Here is a 15779-nt window from a genome sequence, read left to right as displayed (position 1 = left end):
CAGCTTAACCAACTGCCCAACAATGCTTACCCCTGGAATCATTTTTAATGGCTTCCAAAAAATTCCCTTGAGTGTTTAAAATGCTCTACACTGTAAGTGTGTAATATTTAGCAAGTGTGTAATATTGTGTCTTCCCGTTCAGAAACATGAGGTTGATGTGTTGCATTTTAGGTGAGATGAGAGGTACATAAAATATGAAGCTTACTCTTTCCATGCCACCACGACAGTGTGCATGAATGTCCTGGCCAATGCTCTCAAGAGCATCAACAATGCCCTAAAAAGAGGCAGATGCCAAGTTCTTATTAGGATGTGCTCCAAAGTCATCATCAGGTTTCTACCTGTCATGATGAAGCATGGTTACATTGGTGGATTTGAAGTCACTAATGATGGTCACAGAGGCAGGAAAATTGTGAACCTCATGGGCAGGTTAAACAAATGTGGAGGCACCAGCACTGTGGTATAGTGGGTAAAGCTGCTGCCTGTGCTGCCGGCATCCCACATGGGCACTGGTTCAAGTCCCGGCTGCTCCACTTCCCATCCAGCTCTCTGTTATGGCCTGGAAAAGCAGTAGAAGATGGCCCAAGTCCTTGAACTCCCGCATCCATGTGGGAGACCTGGAAGAAGCTCCTGGCTCCTGGCTTCAGATGGGCACAGGTCGGCTGTTTTAGCCAACTGGGGAGTGAACCAGCTGATGGAAGACCTCTCCCTCTCCCCCTCTCCCTCTCCCTCTCCCTCACCCTCCCCCTCTCCCACTTTTATTCTGTGTAAAAATGCTTTCAAATAAATAAATAAATCTTTAAAAAAAAAAAAAAAAAAAGAAGTGGAGCATCTGGGATTCGACCTGGCTCCCATGTGGGATGCCGGCACTGCATAAGACAGCATAACCAACCACTATAATCCAAAAGTTGTACTTTTGAAATTTATATTTATTAAGTAAAAGTTTTATTTATATAAAAAAAAAAGATGGCGTAACCCGCTATGCCACAGTGCCAGCCACGAGTGATGTTATAAATATCCAGATGGCCCTTGGCCGAAAAAAGGTTCCTTACCCTGGGCTAGCTATCTCCTGGAATCCAGTTTGGCATAACTCATTTATCCTGGACTTGCAATGGAGGGAATTATTTAGGTTGAACTTAAATTTCCCTCTTCCTCTAGGCCAACACAGAGCCGCCCAAGCTGAGTAGAGATGAGCAGCGAGGTCGAGGCGCCCTCTTACAGGACATATGCAAAGGGACCAAGCTGAAGAAGGTGACCAACGTTAATGACCGGAGTGCTCCCATCCTGGAGAGTGAGTCTAAGCTTCATTTCCTAGTGAACCATCAGGATCCCAAGATTGACTTCGAGATTGGGCTGGGCTGTTACTTCCAAAAAAATCATTTGGAGGAGGGAGAGAGAGAAAGAAAGAGAAAGAAATAGAAATATCTTTTTTTTTTTTTTTATAGGCAGAGTGGACAGTGAGAGAGAGAGACAGAGAAAAAGGTCTTCCTTTGCTGTTGGTTCACCCTCCAGTGGCTGCCTCAGCCCGCACGCTGCGGCCAGCGCACCACGCTGATCCGAAGGCAGGAGCCAGGTGCTTTTCCTGGTCTCCCATGGGGTGCAGGGCCCAAGCACTTGGGCCATCCTCCACTGCACTCCCGGGCCACAGCAGAGAGCTGGCCTGGAAGAGGGGCAACCGGGACAGAATCCGGCGCCCCCATCGGGACTAGAACCCGGTGTGCTGGCGCCGCTAGGCGGAGGATTAGCCTGTTGAGCCGTGGCGCCGGCCCAGAAATACCTTTCAACTGGTTCATTCCCCACATTCTCAACAACAGCCAGGGCTGAGTCAGGCTAACACCATGAGCCAGAAACTCGATCTGGTCTCTCACGTGGGTAGCAGGGACCCAACTCCTTGAGGCATCACCTGCTGTCTCACAGGGTGTATGTCAGCAGGAAGCCAGAATTGGGAGTGGAGCTGGAATTTAAACCCAGGTACTCCAGTATGAGATGTGGACATTCTGTATAGCATTTTAACTGTTACATCAAACATTGTGTGGCTGTCATTTTTATTGTTAAGTCCAAAGTAGAAAAGTTTTGTTGCTGGATGTCCTTTGGCTCTCCTACTGTGTGTTCACTTGAATACTGTAAAAGTTTCTTCTTGACATTTCAGTAGCATTCTCAGAGTTAAGATTCCCATCCTTCGCTGTTTTCTGAGAAGACCACCACATACATAGAAACCTCTTGGCCAAAGTCCAGGATGGTTTTGTAATTGCTACAGGTGTCTATTCCTATAGGCCTCTGAAAAGATTGTTCACACCTGTGTCCTTGGCCATTTCATGGCCCCTTTACCATCTGAGACGTGGAGTGTTTGTTTATCCTTTTGCTCTAAATAAGACAAGATTGGCTGCTTGTTGCTATTCTTTCTCTTTTATCACAGCAGAATTTTAGCTGTGGAACAGAGGCCTGGCTTTTTTCTTTCTTTCTTTCTTTTTAAGATTTATTTATTTGAAAGAGTCAGAGAAGGGGAGAGAGAGCTGCTGGTTTGCTCCCCATATGGCCACAGTGGCCAGTGCTGGGCCAGGCTGAACCCAGGAGCTTCATCTGAGTCTCCCATGTGGGTAGCAGGGGCCCAAGTACTTGTCATCTGCTGCTTTTCTCAGGCCATTAGCAGGGAGTTGGATCTGAAGTAGAGCAGCTGGGAATCAAACTGGTGCCCAAATGGGATGTTGGCATAACAGGTAGCAGCATTACCTGCTACACCCACAATGCTGGCTCCAGCTTTTTTCTTTTTAATTTAAATTTTTAATTTTATATATTTGAGAGGCACAGAGAGAGACAGAACGTGCTCCCATCTCCAGTTCATTCCCCAGATGCCTGCAATAGCCAGGGGTAGACCAGGCTAAAGTTGAAATACAAGAACTGAGTCCAGGCCTCCCTCACAGGTGGCAGGAACCCAACTACTCAGACCATTACCATTGTCTCCCAGGGTCTGCACCAGCAGGAAACTAGAGTCAGGCCAGAGCTGGGCATTGAATCAATGTACTTTGATATTGACTGCAGACCCCCTAACCATTAGGCTTGATAGCTGCTCTAAGCTTGCTTTTTTTGAATTAAAGCTCTAATGAGGGAGATCTTCCTCCTAAGGATTGGCTTGGTACCAGCTCAGAGCCTGTGAAGTGAATACTGTAATGATGTGCTTTCCAGAGCCCAAAGGGAGCAGTGGGGGTTATGGCTGTGGAGCAGCTGCCTTGCAGCCCAAAGGAGGACTTTTCCAAGGAGGAGTGCCCAAGCTCAGACCTGTGGGAGCCAAGGATGCTTCAGGTACCTAATAGATACTTCTTCTTATTCTTTTTTTTTTTTTTTTTTTTTAAAGGTAGAGTTACAGCAGATAGAGGGAGAGACAGACAGAAAGGTCATCCATTCACTAGTTCACTCCTCAAATGGCCACAACGGCCAGAACGGCACCAATCTGGTGCCAGGAGCCAGGAGCTTCTTCTGGGTCTCCCATATGGGTGCAGGGGCCCAAGGACTTGAGCCATCTTCCACTGTTTTCCCAGGCCATAGCAGAGAGCTGGATTGGAAGAGGAGCAGCTGGGACTAGAACCAGTGCCCATATGGGATGCTGGTGCTGCAGATGGACGCTTAGCCTAGTACACCACAGCGCTGGCCCCCTGGTAGATACTTCTTAGGTTATTTCCCAAGTGTGTTAATGATGACTTGTCCCAAGTGGGCCATCTTGGATTGAGGCGTGTGGCTCAGGTGGGAGGAAAGAGGAGTGGAAGCAGGGGAGAAGTTATAATCAAAAGCAAAAACTGAGGGATTCAAGAAAAATGTTGGATAAAGAAAATATATAGATATACAAGAGAATATTGCTTAGCCTTAGAGAAGAAAAGTTTGTCCTTTGTAATGACATGGATAAACCTGGAGGACATTATATTCACTGAAAGAACTCAAGCACAAACACCACATAATTTCCATTAGATAGGAGATTTGAAACAGTTGAACTTGTAGAAATAGAGTAGGATGCTGGGAGGTGGTAAGACAGGGTATGGGGCAAAGAGAGATGCTGGTGAAAGGGTACAGGGCTTCAGTTAGGTGGGAAGAGTTAAGTTTTAGTGGTGTAGTACACAGCATGGTGAGTATAGTTAATAATATGTATTTCAGAATTGTGAAAGTAGATTTTAAATGTTTTCACCACAAAGAAGTATGTGAAGTGATGGACATGTTAAATCAGCTTGACTTGTGCATGTGACTGTGTCCCCCATGGATGTATACAATTATCATTTGTCAGTTAAAAATAAAATACAAATGTACTCCACTTGTATCAGCAATATTTGTTAGTAGGCCCTGAGTCGGAAACCCGATTAAAAGCAGAACTATATAGGTACTGTCCTTGCCGCCATGGAGTTTGCACTGAGGAGGCTGGGTAGAGATACTGATAGATATGCTATGCTCTGTTGACCAGTGTTGTCTGATGTGTTTATAGAGAATCCAGCTGGTAAGCCAGCTCTACAAGTCCCCAGTTCTCGAGCTGCCGCCCCCAGGCCTCCAGTGTCTACAGCCAGCGGGCGTCCTCAGGATGATACAGACAGCAGTCGAGCCTCACTCCCAGAACTGCCGCGGATGCAGAGACCCTCTTTGCCAGACCTCTCTCGGCCTAATACCACCAGCAGTACTGGCATGAAGCACAGCTCCTCTGCCCCACCTCCGCCCCCCCCAGGGCGGCGTGCCAATGCACCCCCTACACCTCTGCCTATGCACAGCAACAAAGCCCCAGCCTACAACAGAGAGAAACCCTTGCCGCCAACACCTGGACAGAGGCTTCATCCTGGCCGAGAAGGACCTCCTGCTCCTCCCCCAGTCAAACCACCTCCTTCCCCTGTGAATATCAGAACGGGACCAAGTAGCCAGTCTCTGGCTCCTCCTCCACCGCCTTACCGCCAGCCTCCTGGGGTCCCCAATGGACCCTCCAGTCCCACTAATGAGTCAGCCCCTGAGCTTCCACAGAGACACAATTCTTTGCATAGGAAGACACCAGGGCCTGTCAGAGGCCTGGCACCTCCTCCACCCACCTCAGCCTCTCCCTCTTTACTGAGTAATAGGCCACCTCCCCCAGCGCGAGACCCTCCCAGTCGGGGAGCAGGTAAGTGCTTGGAATTACCTTTTTTCCTTGTCCATGCTCTGACCTGAGTTTTTTTCTGTTTAGCCTTTTTCCCGAAGCACTCCTTTAGTGATTGAAGAAGATAAGAATTTATTCATTCATCTGGGTTATTAAATGCCTTTTTATGTGTCAGACTCTGTTGTTGGGTAAACAGCAATAAAATAGCAAACAGAAATTTCCTGTTCTGGACAGCAAACAAACTAGTGAAATATGAAAATACATAGCACATAGTATGCTTTATGGAAATACAAAGCAGAGAAGGGGAATAAGGTATCTTGGGGTAGAGGTAGGGTAATGCTACTATTTTTTGAGAGGCAGAGAGAAAACTCTGAGCTAGTAGTTCACTCTTCAATCACCTACAATGGCTGGGGCTGGGCTAGGGTAAAAGTGATAAGTCAGGAGCACACCCAGGTCTGCCAAGAGGGTGGCAGGAATCCAGTTACTTGACACATCACTGCTGCCTCCCAAGGTCTGCACTGTTAGGAAACTGGAGTCAGGAGCCTTAGCTGAGAGTTGAACTCAGGCACTCAAGTATGCAACACAGGCAGGTGTTTTAACTACTAGGCTGAACACACACTCTGGTAGTGATGCATATATGTTTTTAAAATATTTATTTATTTATTTGAAAGAGAGAAGGGGAGAGACAGAGAGAGGGATCCTTCATCCAGTGGTTCAGTCCCCAGGTAGCTGCAACAGCTGGGGCTTGACCAGGCTAGAGCCAGGAGCCAGGAGCTGCTTCCAGGTCTCCCAGGTGGGTGCAGGGATCCAAACACTTGGACCGTCTTCTACTGCTTTTCCTGTTAGCAGGGAGCTGGATTGGAAATGGAGCAGTTAGGACATGAACCGGCAGCATATGGGGTACTGGCTTTGCAGGTGGTGGCTCAACCCTCTGTGCCATAATGTCAGCCCTTGAAGGAGTACTTTTTTTGTTGTTGTTGTTAAATATTTATTTATTTATTTGAAAGGCAGAATTACAGAGAGGGGCAGAGAGAGACAGGTCTTCCATCCACTAGTTCGCTCCCCAAATGGCCAGAGCTTGGCCAATCTGAAGCCAGAAGCCAGGCGCTTGCTTCTTCAGGGTCTCACACATGGGTGCAGGGGCCCAAGGACTTGGGCCATCCTCTACTGCCCTCCTAGGCCACAGCAAGGAGCTGGATTGGAAGTGGAGCAGCAGGGACTCGAACCGGCACCCATACGGGATGCCAGCACTGCAAGCGGCAGCCTTATTTGCTACGTCACAGCGCCAGCCCTGAAGGAGTATTCTTGACATATCTTGGAAATAGCAAGGTGACCACTATGGCAGAAGTGATATGAGTAAAGGGGAGAGTGGTTGGCTAACAGAGGTCAGAAAGCTAGATCTCCATGGGAAAACATTAGAGGACTTTGTAAAGACTTTGGAGATTAACCATGTGTGATGAGAAGTCACTGGAAGGGTTTTATTTTTTTCTTAAATTTCATTTTCTTTATTTGAAAAGCAGAGAGAGAGACATTTCCCATTCAGAGGTTCACCTCTCAAATTGCTATCAACAGTTAGGGTTGTGCCAGGCCAAACCCATATACCTAGAACTCAACTGGAGCCATCCCCTGCTGCCTCACCCCCTGCGCATTAGCAAGAAGCTAGAATCAGAGTGGAGCAGAGACGTGAATCTAGGCACTCTGATGCAGGCATCTCAATTGGCATCTTAACTACTACACCAAACACTGGAAAGTTTGGAAGAGAGACGTGGTAGGCTTTGATTTACCTTTAAAAAGATCATTAGCTTCTTTGTTGACAACAGACTGCAGGAGGACAAGGGTGGCCAAAGGAGACCACTTGGGAGGCTATTGCCATGGCCTGGGCAGGTGGTTAAGACCATAGCCAGTTTGGTGGAAGATAAGTGTCCAGTTTGGACAAGTTCAATATGAATTGCTATTAGCTATCCAAGAGGAGAAAATGACCTGATTTGCTGTCAAACTCTGAAGTTCAGGGGAAGTGTCTGTGCTAGAGATAAATTTGAATGGTATTGAAAACTTTGTGCTAGATGAGATCACACAGGGAGTGAGTATGCATAGGAGGAGGATGGAGGCTTGGGGCCCTCCTACATTAGGGTCAAGAGAAGTGAAGCTTACCAGTAGAGTACACTCAGAAAAGCCTCCAGTGAGGAAGGGAGGAACAAAACCTAGAGAGATGGAAAAACTCCATTGGAGGGATCAGCGCTATGCCATAGCAGGTAAAGCACCCACCTGTGGTGCTGGCATCCCATCAGGGTACTGGTTTGAGCCCCAGCCATTCCACTTTCTCTCTCTCTTTTTTTTGTTTTTTTTGTTTTTTGTTTTTTGGTTTTTTTTGACAGGCAGAGTGGACAGTGAGAGAGAGAGAGAGAGAGAAAGGTCTTCCTTTGCCGTTGGTTCACCCTCCAATGGCTGCCGCGGCCGGTGCACTGCGCTGATCCAATGGCAGGAGCCAGGTGCTTCTCCTGGTCTCCCATGGGGTGCAGGGCCCAAGTACTTGGGCCATCCTCCACTGCACTTCCCTGGCCACAGCAGAGAGCTGGCCTGGAAGAGGGGCAACTGGGACAGAATCTGGTGCCCCTACTGGGACTAGAACCCAGTGTGCCGTCGCCGCAAGGTGGAGGATTAGCCTAGTGAGCCGCGGCGCCGGCTCTCTTTTTTTTTAAAGATTTATTTATTTATTTGAGAGGTAGAGTTGCAGACAGTGAGAGGGAAAGACATAAATGTCTTCCATCTACTGGTTCACTCCCCCAAATGGCCACAATGGCTGGAGCCGGGACTATCCGAAACCAGGACCCAGGAGCTTCTTCTGGGTCTCCCACGTTGGTGAAGGGACCCAAGCACTTCGGCCATCTTCGACAGCTTTCCTAGGCCGTCGCAGAGAGTTGGATTGGAAGAGGAGCAACCAGGACTAGAATTAGCACCCATATGGGATGCCTGCACCACAGACGGAGGATTAACCTGTGCCACAGTGCTGGCCCCTGCTCCACTCTCAATCCAGCTCCCTTCTAATGTGCTTGTGATAGCAGCGGAGGATGGCCCTAGTGCTTGGTTCCTGTACTAACATGGGAGACCCAGAAAAAGCTCCTGGCTCCTGGCTTTGATGGGCCCAGCTTTGGCCGTTGTGGCCATTTGGGGAGTGAACCAGTGGGTAGAAGACTTTTCTCTCTATCTTTGTCTCTCTCTGTGTCTCTCTGTCTCTCTCTGTCTCTCTGTCTCTCTCTCTCTCTCTCACTCTGCCTTTCAAGTAAATAAATAAATCTTTAAAATAAAGACTCCAAGGTAGACTGTTCAACTGTGTCCAGTACTGCAGATGGGTCAGGTAAGTTGGAGACTTGAGAACTGACACTGGTCTGAGCATCAAGAGTGACACCTGGGTCAATTCAGTGGCAGCATAGAGGGTGAAGGTGAAAGCTTAATAGTGAGTTCAAGAATGCAGGAGTAAGAGGGGAGGAATTGCAGATAGCATAATAGAAATCCCTTAGGGAGTTTATTGTAAAGGCTAGGGTGGGAGGGTCGAGAGTGTATATAAATGAAATGGTTGCCCACGGAGCATGTGGGCTGGAGGGTTGAAGTTTTTGTTTCATTATTTTCTCAAGTTGTGAGATGAGTTTGTTTGCTGATGAATTGAGTGACATGAGGCAGTAGAGAGAGGAAAAATTGAAATCAGGAGAGAGGTACCAAATTGCTGGAGTAAAAGAGGAGATGGAATGTAATCCTTGGGTAAGGGCTTGGCCTTAGATGGGAACACAGGTCATTCTTCCGTAGGACAGCACAGGAGGTGGAGCATGAAAGCATAGAAGCAAGTAGGTGGATGTACTGGCAGAAGCGTGTGGACAGCTTCTGATTGACTTGTGTTTTCTCAGTAAGAGAAAGCAAGAGCATCAGCTGTGAATGAGGTGAGGGAAGGAAAGGAAAGGCATGAAATGGTCATCTGGAGTGTGGGAGGGTGAGTGGACTAGGGACGGGTGCCGGGAAAGCCAGCCAGCCACATGAGAGGCCCATGGGAGATTCTGGGCCATGTGTTTCAGATGGGATTAATCAGCATGGTGTGCATTTGCAGGTACAAAATAAAAAGATGGGGTTGCAGTTAGCCAGCATTAACATTTTCTGGGCACATGGACTGTAAGGGAGAGTAGAGCACAGGAGTGGAGGGCGTGTGTAAGGGAGCGATTGTAGTAATGGACCCTGAAGCCTGAGCTTGCAGAGGGGCGGGAGTGGGAGAGGATTAAAGAACCCTAGTAGAAGAGGTTTTTTTGATTTTTTTTTTTTTTTTTTTTTTTTTTTTTTTTTACAAAATGATATTAAAGTTTTGAGAGGGGCCAGACCAGGACAGCTCTGTGGGACCCTTTTGAACCTGGGAGTTTGGGTTCCTATATTAAACTTTGAACCAAACCCTCGACAAATGGCTTTTTTTTTTTTTTTTAAAGATTTATTTATTTTATTTGAAAAAGTTACAGAGAGGGGGAGAGACAGAGATCTGTTGTCCTCTGGTTCACTCTCCAGATTGTTGGCAACAGCCAAAGCTGGGCCAGACAGAAGCCAGGAGCCAGGAGCTTCTTTTGGGTCTCCTGCGTGGGTGCAGGGGCCTGAGGACTTGGGCTGTCCTCCACTGCTTTCCCAGGCACATTACCAGGGAGTGAAATCAGAAGTGGAGCAGCTGGGAATCAAACCCGACACCCATATGGGATGTCGGTGCTGCAGGCAGCAGCTTAACCTGCCATGCCACAGCACCAGCCCCCACTGTGTCTTTAAAGCTTTTTTTTTTTTTTTTTTTTAAGTTATTCTCTACAGATAGAGGATTAGGAAGTTATGCCATTATCCTGTGCTGCTGCTTGGTTGGAAACATAACAGATTTGTTCCCGAGAGTTGGCAGTACAACATAAGGGAGTAAGGGGCCAGTGTTTAGAGTAGTGGGCTGAATGTGGGTGCCAATTGAAGCCTTGGCTGCTCTGCTTTCTCCCTGCTATTATACCTGGGAGGGCAGCAAAGGATGGCCCAAGTGCTTCAGGAGCCAGGAACTTCTTCCCGGTCTCCCACGCGGGTGCAGGGGCCCAAGGACTTGGGCCATTTTCTGCTTTCCCAGGCCACAGCAGAGAGCTAGATCGGGAGTGGAGCAGCCAGAACTTGAAACGGCGCCCATATGGGATGCTGGCACTGTAGGCGGCGACTTTTCCTGCTATGCCACAGCACAGGCCCCAACCTCATGCATTTATTTATTTAATTATTTATTTTTTAATTATTTGACAGAGTTAGGCAGTGACAGAGAGAGAGACAGAGAGAAAGGTCTTCCTTCTGTTGGTTCACTCCCCAAATGGCAACTACGGCTTGCGCTGTACCGATCCAAAGCCCGGAGCCAGGTGCTTCCTCCTGGTCTCCTATGCGGGTGCAGGGGCCCAAGCACTTGGGCCATCCTCCACTGCCCTCCCGGGCCACAGCAGAGAGCTGGACAGGAAGAGGAGCATCTGGGACTAGAACCCAGTGCCCATATGGGATGCCGGCACCGCAGGCAGAGGGTTAATCAAGTGAGCCACAGCACCGGCCCCCTCATGCATTCTTGACCCTGTATTTCCTTAGCTTAAGTACATAGTGCTAAGATGACCCTTGCTATAGAGTACAGGCTTACAATTTTATTGGCTTAGGAATTATTTTATTTATTTATTTATTTGAAAGGCAGAGATAGAGAAGGGGAGAAGAGAGTGAGAGAACAAGCAAGTGAGCATACTTTGATCTGCTGGTTTACTCCCCAAATGGCTGCAATGGCTGGAGCTGGGCCAGGCTGAAGCCAGAAGCCAGGAGCTTCTTCAGGTCTCCCACCTGGGTCCAGGGGCCCAAGGACTTGGGCTATTTGCTGCTGCTTTCCTAGACGCATTAGTAGGGAGCTGGCTCTAAAGTGGAAGTGCTAGGACTCGAACTGGCACCCATATCAGATGCCAGCACTGCAGGCAGAGGCTTACCTAACTTTCTACACCACAGAACTGGCCCCAGAAATTTTTATTTTTTTTTAATTTTTTTTTTATTTTTATAAAGATTTACTTATTTGAAAGTCAGAGTTACACAGAGAGGAGAGGCAGAGAGAGAGAGAGGTCTTCTATCCGATGATTCATTTCCCAGTTGACCACAGTGGCCAGAGCTGCGCCGATCCGAAGCCAGGAGCCAGGAGCTTCTTCTGGGTCTCCCCTATGGGTGCAGGGACCTAAGGACTTGGGTCGTCTTGTACTGTTTTCCCAGGCAACAGCAGAGAGCTGGATAGGAAGTGGAGCAGCCAGGAAGCATCCCGGCACTTCAGGCAAGGGCGTTAACCCACTGTGCCACAACGCTGGCCCCTAAATTTTTATTTTCATTTTGTTTAAAAGGCAGAGAGGTAGATGAAAAGAGATCTTCCATACACTGGCTCACTCCCCAAATGCATACAGCAGCCTGGGCTGAACCAGGCTAAAGGCAGGAGCTTGAAATTGCATTCGTCCAGTTTTCCCACATGGTTGGCAGGAACCCAAGTATTTGAACCATCATCTACGGTCTCCCAGGCTGCACGTTAATAGGAAGCAGCTTCAGAAGGGGAGCTGGAATTTCACCGGACACTTGATATGGGATACAGTTAACCCAAGTGGCAGTTTTAACTGCTGAGCTACACACCCATACCCTTAACTTAGGAATTTTTAAAAAGACCCTTTATCTGAACAAAACCTATCCTTTTTACCCCTGTCTAGGAATAGAAGCAGAAAAAAATACAGTTTGTTTAGATTGAGCTGAGTCGTTTTAAATGGTTGCTGACTTTTTTGCTTCCCTCTTGTCAGTTCTTTCTCTGGGGTTTCTTTAGAAAATTTTGAAGTTAGGAGGCTTGTTCTCCTAGTATCATCAACTTTGAGGTAAAGCTGAGGTCTTGACTTTGTTTCCATTATTGGTAACTAGAGCAGCAGCTCTTAGGGGTGACTCATTGGGGAAAAAAATGAGGTATTTTAGTCAGCAGTCTTTGAGTATTGGCTCTATTTGTTGTGTGACACTGGGCAGTCTAATAATCTGAGTTATAATAATCTGAGTTAATAATCTTAGTTACAAAAAATACTTCGTAGGCCGGCGCCGCGGCTCACTTGGCTAATCCTCCGCCTAGCGGCGCCGGCACACCGGGTTCTAGTCCCGGTCGGAGCGCCGGATTCTGTCCCGGTTGCCCCTCTTCCAGGCCAGCTCTCTGCTGTGGCCAGGGAGTGCAGTGGAGGATGGCCCAGGTGCTTGGGCCCTGCACCCCATGGGAGACCAGGAAAAGCACCTGGCTCCTGGCTCCTGCCATTGGATCAGCGCGGTGCGCCGGCCGCAGCGCGCCAGCCGCGGCGGCCATTAGAGGGTGAACCAACGGCAAAAGGAAGACCTTTCTCTCTCTCTCTCTCTCTCTCTCACTGTCCACTCTGCCTGTCAAAAAAAAAAAAAAAAAAAAATACTTCGTGTACTTACGTCTGTCTAATTAAATCATTGGGTAACATATGATAAGTTACTTTTGTTTCTGTATGAATTATTTGTATTTGAAAGTCTTTTTGCCTTCCTAGAGTGCTCAGAGACTTCAAAACCAGCATGACTGGTCCGTAGAGTTTGTTTCCTGAATATTTTCTTTAAAGAATAAAAAACTGCCCATTTTAAAGGGATTTTTAAAAATTTATTTAAGGAATTGATACCATCATTTTTCCTAAAAATTGTGGTTATCTTGTATTCCAAAAGGCACTCCCAGGGCTTCTTTTGCAAACTGGTTGTTTTTTAGCATCCTTGGGTTCTGTATTTCTTGAAACATCTTAAAAGGGGATGTGACAGCTGGTGCTGCGGCTCACTGGGCTAATCCTCCGCCTGCGGAGCCGGCACACTGGGTTCTAGTCCCCGTTGGGGTGCTGGATTCTGTTCCGGCTGCTCCTCTTCCAGTCCAGCTCTCTGCTGTGGCCCGAGAAGGCAGTGGAGGATGGCCCAAGTACTTGGGCCCTGCACCCGCTTGGGAGACCAGGAGGAAGCACCTGACTCCTGGCTTTGGATTGGTGCAGTGCGCCAGCCGTGGCAGCCATCTGGGGGGTGAACCAACAGAAAAGAAAGACTTTTCTCTCTGTCTCTCTCTTTCTCTCACTGTCTTAACTGCCTGTCAAAAAAAGAAAAAGAAAAAGAAAAAAAAAGTGGATGTGACAGAATTGAGAAGATTACTGGAGATAATAAAGCCTGGTGAGGATGACCCTCCCTGAGGGAAGGAGCTGGAGGAGGCACACAGGTTCCTCCAGTTCTGCTGTTTGGCCCGTCCAGATTGGCTGTCTTCCCTGTCACCTGCCCAGTGTCTTGCTGTGTAGTATCCTTGTGAGCCTACCTAACACTGTCTGTCTTGACTGCCTGGTCCTGGCCCTGGCATAGGATATAGAATCTACTGAGAGCCTTGAGAAGCTGAGTTCTAGGGAATACTTTCACAGTGACCTCAGAGAGCCATGGTTGGGTAGGCTTGGAATGAAAAACAGCTTAGAGATCTGAGAGGTATTGCGATTTCTCTTTGGTTGTTGCTCCTGGCCATACTTAAAGATACCTGAAAAGAAGGAGAGTTGACAATTCTGAGTGTGTCTTAGGGGAAGCAAAAACTAAAATTTATTTGGTCTGATGTGTAGGCCACATTTGTGTGCTTAAACATCATCTCATTACTATGGTTACTGCAGAAGTTCTGACAGCAATTCAGGAGGATTGATACTTGTGTATATTAGAATACTAAACATGGCCTAGTTACCAAAAGACACACTTCTAACTTGCTGGATTGCAAATCTAGTTGGGGAGATAAGATGCATAATACTTGGGGTAGTTAAGAAAAATTGTGCGGTAGTTGGGAGGGCTGACTTCGTGGCACAGTGGGTTAAACCACCACCTGCAACAGGAGTATACCATGCTAGAATGGCAGTTCTAGTCCTGGCTACCCTGCTTCTGATCCAGCTGCCAGCAGCAGATGATGGCCAAGGTGCATGGGCTCCTGCCATCCATTTGGGAGACCCTGATGGAGTTCATTCTCTTAGCTTTAGCCTAGTCCAGTCCCAGCTGTTGCAGCCATTTGAAGAGTGAACCCTCTGATAAGCCATTTCTCTCTGTGTGTTTCTCCCCCTCTTTGTCACTATGCCTTTCAAACAAGTGAATAAATCTTTTTTAAAAAAATCAAAACAAAAAACTGTGGGGTAGTGGGAAGAGCAGTTGTGTGTTCAGTTTGCTTGTCTTAGACCTGTGACCTTAGACAAATTACCCAGGTCTCAGTCTTCTCATTTAAGGAATAGGGGTCATTTGTCATGCTTTGCAGGGGTGGCCTTAAGATCTTTTAAAGGTTTCATAAATATAAAATGCCTGGAACATTTTGGATACCCAGTAAATGGTAGTAGCTATAATATATCAATTGATTCAAAGCACAGGAGTAATACAACTTAAAGATACTGTCACATTGCAACCTAATCTGGTGATGTAGCCGTTTCTGCAAACATGCTTTGACATTACCTCCTACATGATGGCAAATTTTTGTCTTTTAAGGTTGAATCTGATTTTTGAAAATGGCAAAAAGAATCAGACATATGTGTAAATATTTTTGTTGGTGGTGGTGAGATGACCTCAGAAATAAAATGTGGTCATCGTGTCATGATATATGTGGCTGTTTGTGGTAAGTGGGCTTTAGAAACAATCTGAAAGAGTTGTTCACAGTTTTTTGGAGCAATAAGATTATCACTGGAGATAAGTAACTTCTCAAGATGAACATAATTATACATATTTTATATTTTTTAAAGATTTATTTATTTGAAAGAGTTACACAGAGAAGGAGAGTCAGAGAGGTCTTCCATCCACTGGTTCACTCCCCAACTGGCCGCAACGGCTGGAGCTGCGCCTATCCGAAGCCAGGAGCTTCTTCCAGATCTCTCACATGGGTGCAGGGGCCCAAGGAGTTGGGCCATCTTCCACTGCTTTCCCAGGCCATAGCAGAGAGCTGGATTGGAAGTGGAGCAGCTGGGACTTGAACTGGCGCCCATATGGAATGCCGGCACTGCAGGCTTTACCTGCTACACCACAGCACCGGCCCCTACATATTTTAAAGAAACTCATTTAATCTATTCTGTTGAGTGCTAAAATAAGTGACATGGCCTATAGATGTTGTGGGAGAACAAAGGAGCAGGACTGGGGCTCAGAATAGAGTGGAATGCTTTGGAAGAACCTTGAGAAGATGGGACTTGAATTAAGCCTTGTAGGATAGGTAGGATTTGCTAGTAAAAAAAAAAAAAAAAAAAGTATTCCAGAGTGCTGTGGGGGAGTCACAAGAGAGAATATATAATTTGGTTTATTCAGCATTTACTGAGCACCTACTATGTGCAGCACATTTGGCTGATCTGGAGAATCCAGATTAGTGAGCTGCTTGATCTGACATGGAATGCTTGATCTGACAGGAATACGTAGTATCTTGGAAAATAAGAACATAAAATAGGGGCCGGCACTGTGGCGTAGTGGGCTAAGCCTCTGCCTGCGGTGCTGGCATCTCATATGGGCTCTGGTTTGAGTCCCAGCTGTTCTACTTCTGATCCAACTCTGCTATGGCCTGGGAAAGCAGTGGAAGACGGTCCAAGTGCTTGGGCCCCTGCACCCTCATGGGAGATCTGGAAGAAACTCCTGGCTTCAGATT

The 15779-nt window shown here is 47.2% G+C and overlaps 1 protein-coding gene across 4 annotated transcripts in view; it reads left to right on the top strand.

Annotated features, from left to right (window-relative positions):
* The window catches only part of WIPF2 (WAS/WASL interacting protein family member 2), a 56877-nt gene that overhangs the window by 33038 nt on the left and 8060 nt on the right, over positions 1 to 15779 (top strand). For all 4 annotated transcript variants that reach the window (XM_008271434.4, XM_070060739.1, XM_070060740.1 and 1 more), the window contains exons 3-5: positions 1156 to 1288; positions 3181 to 3297; positions 4463 to 5119. In XM_008271434.4, coding sequence (XP_008269656.1) covers positions 1156 to 1288; positions 3181 to 3297; positions 4463 to 5119 — 907 coding nt within the window. The remainder of the gene's footprint in view (positions 1 to 1155; positions 1289 to 3180; positions 3298 to 4462; positions 5120 to 15779) is intronic.

This window comes from Oryctolagus cuniculus, chromosome 17, assembly GCF_964237555.1.
Source record: "Oryctolagus cuniculus chromosome 17, mOryCun1.1, whole genome shotgun sequence".
Taxonomy (NCBI): Eukaryota; Metazoa; Chordata; class Mammalia; order Lagomorpha; family Leporidae; genus Oryctolagus; species Oryctolagus cuniculus.
The sequence above is the reverse complement of the archived record's forward strand: the minus strand, read 5'-3'. Positions and strand labels throughout refer to the sequence as shown.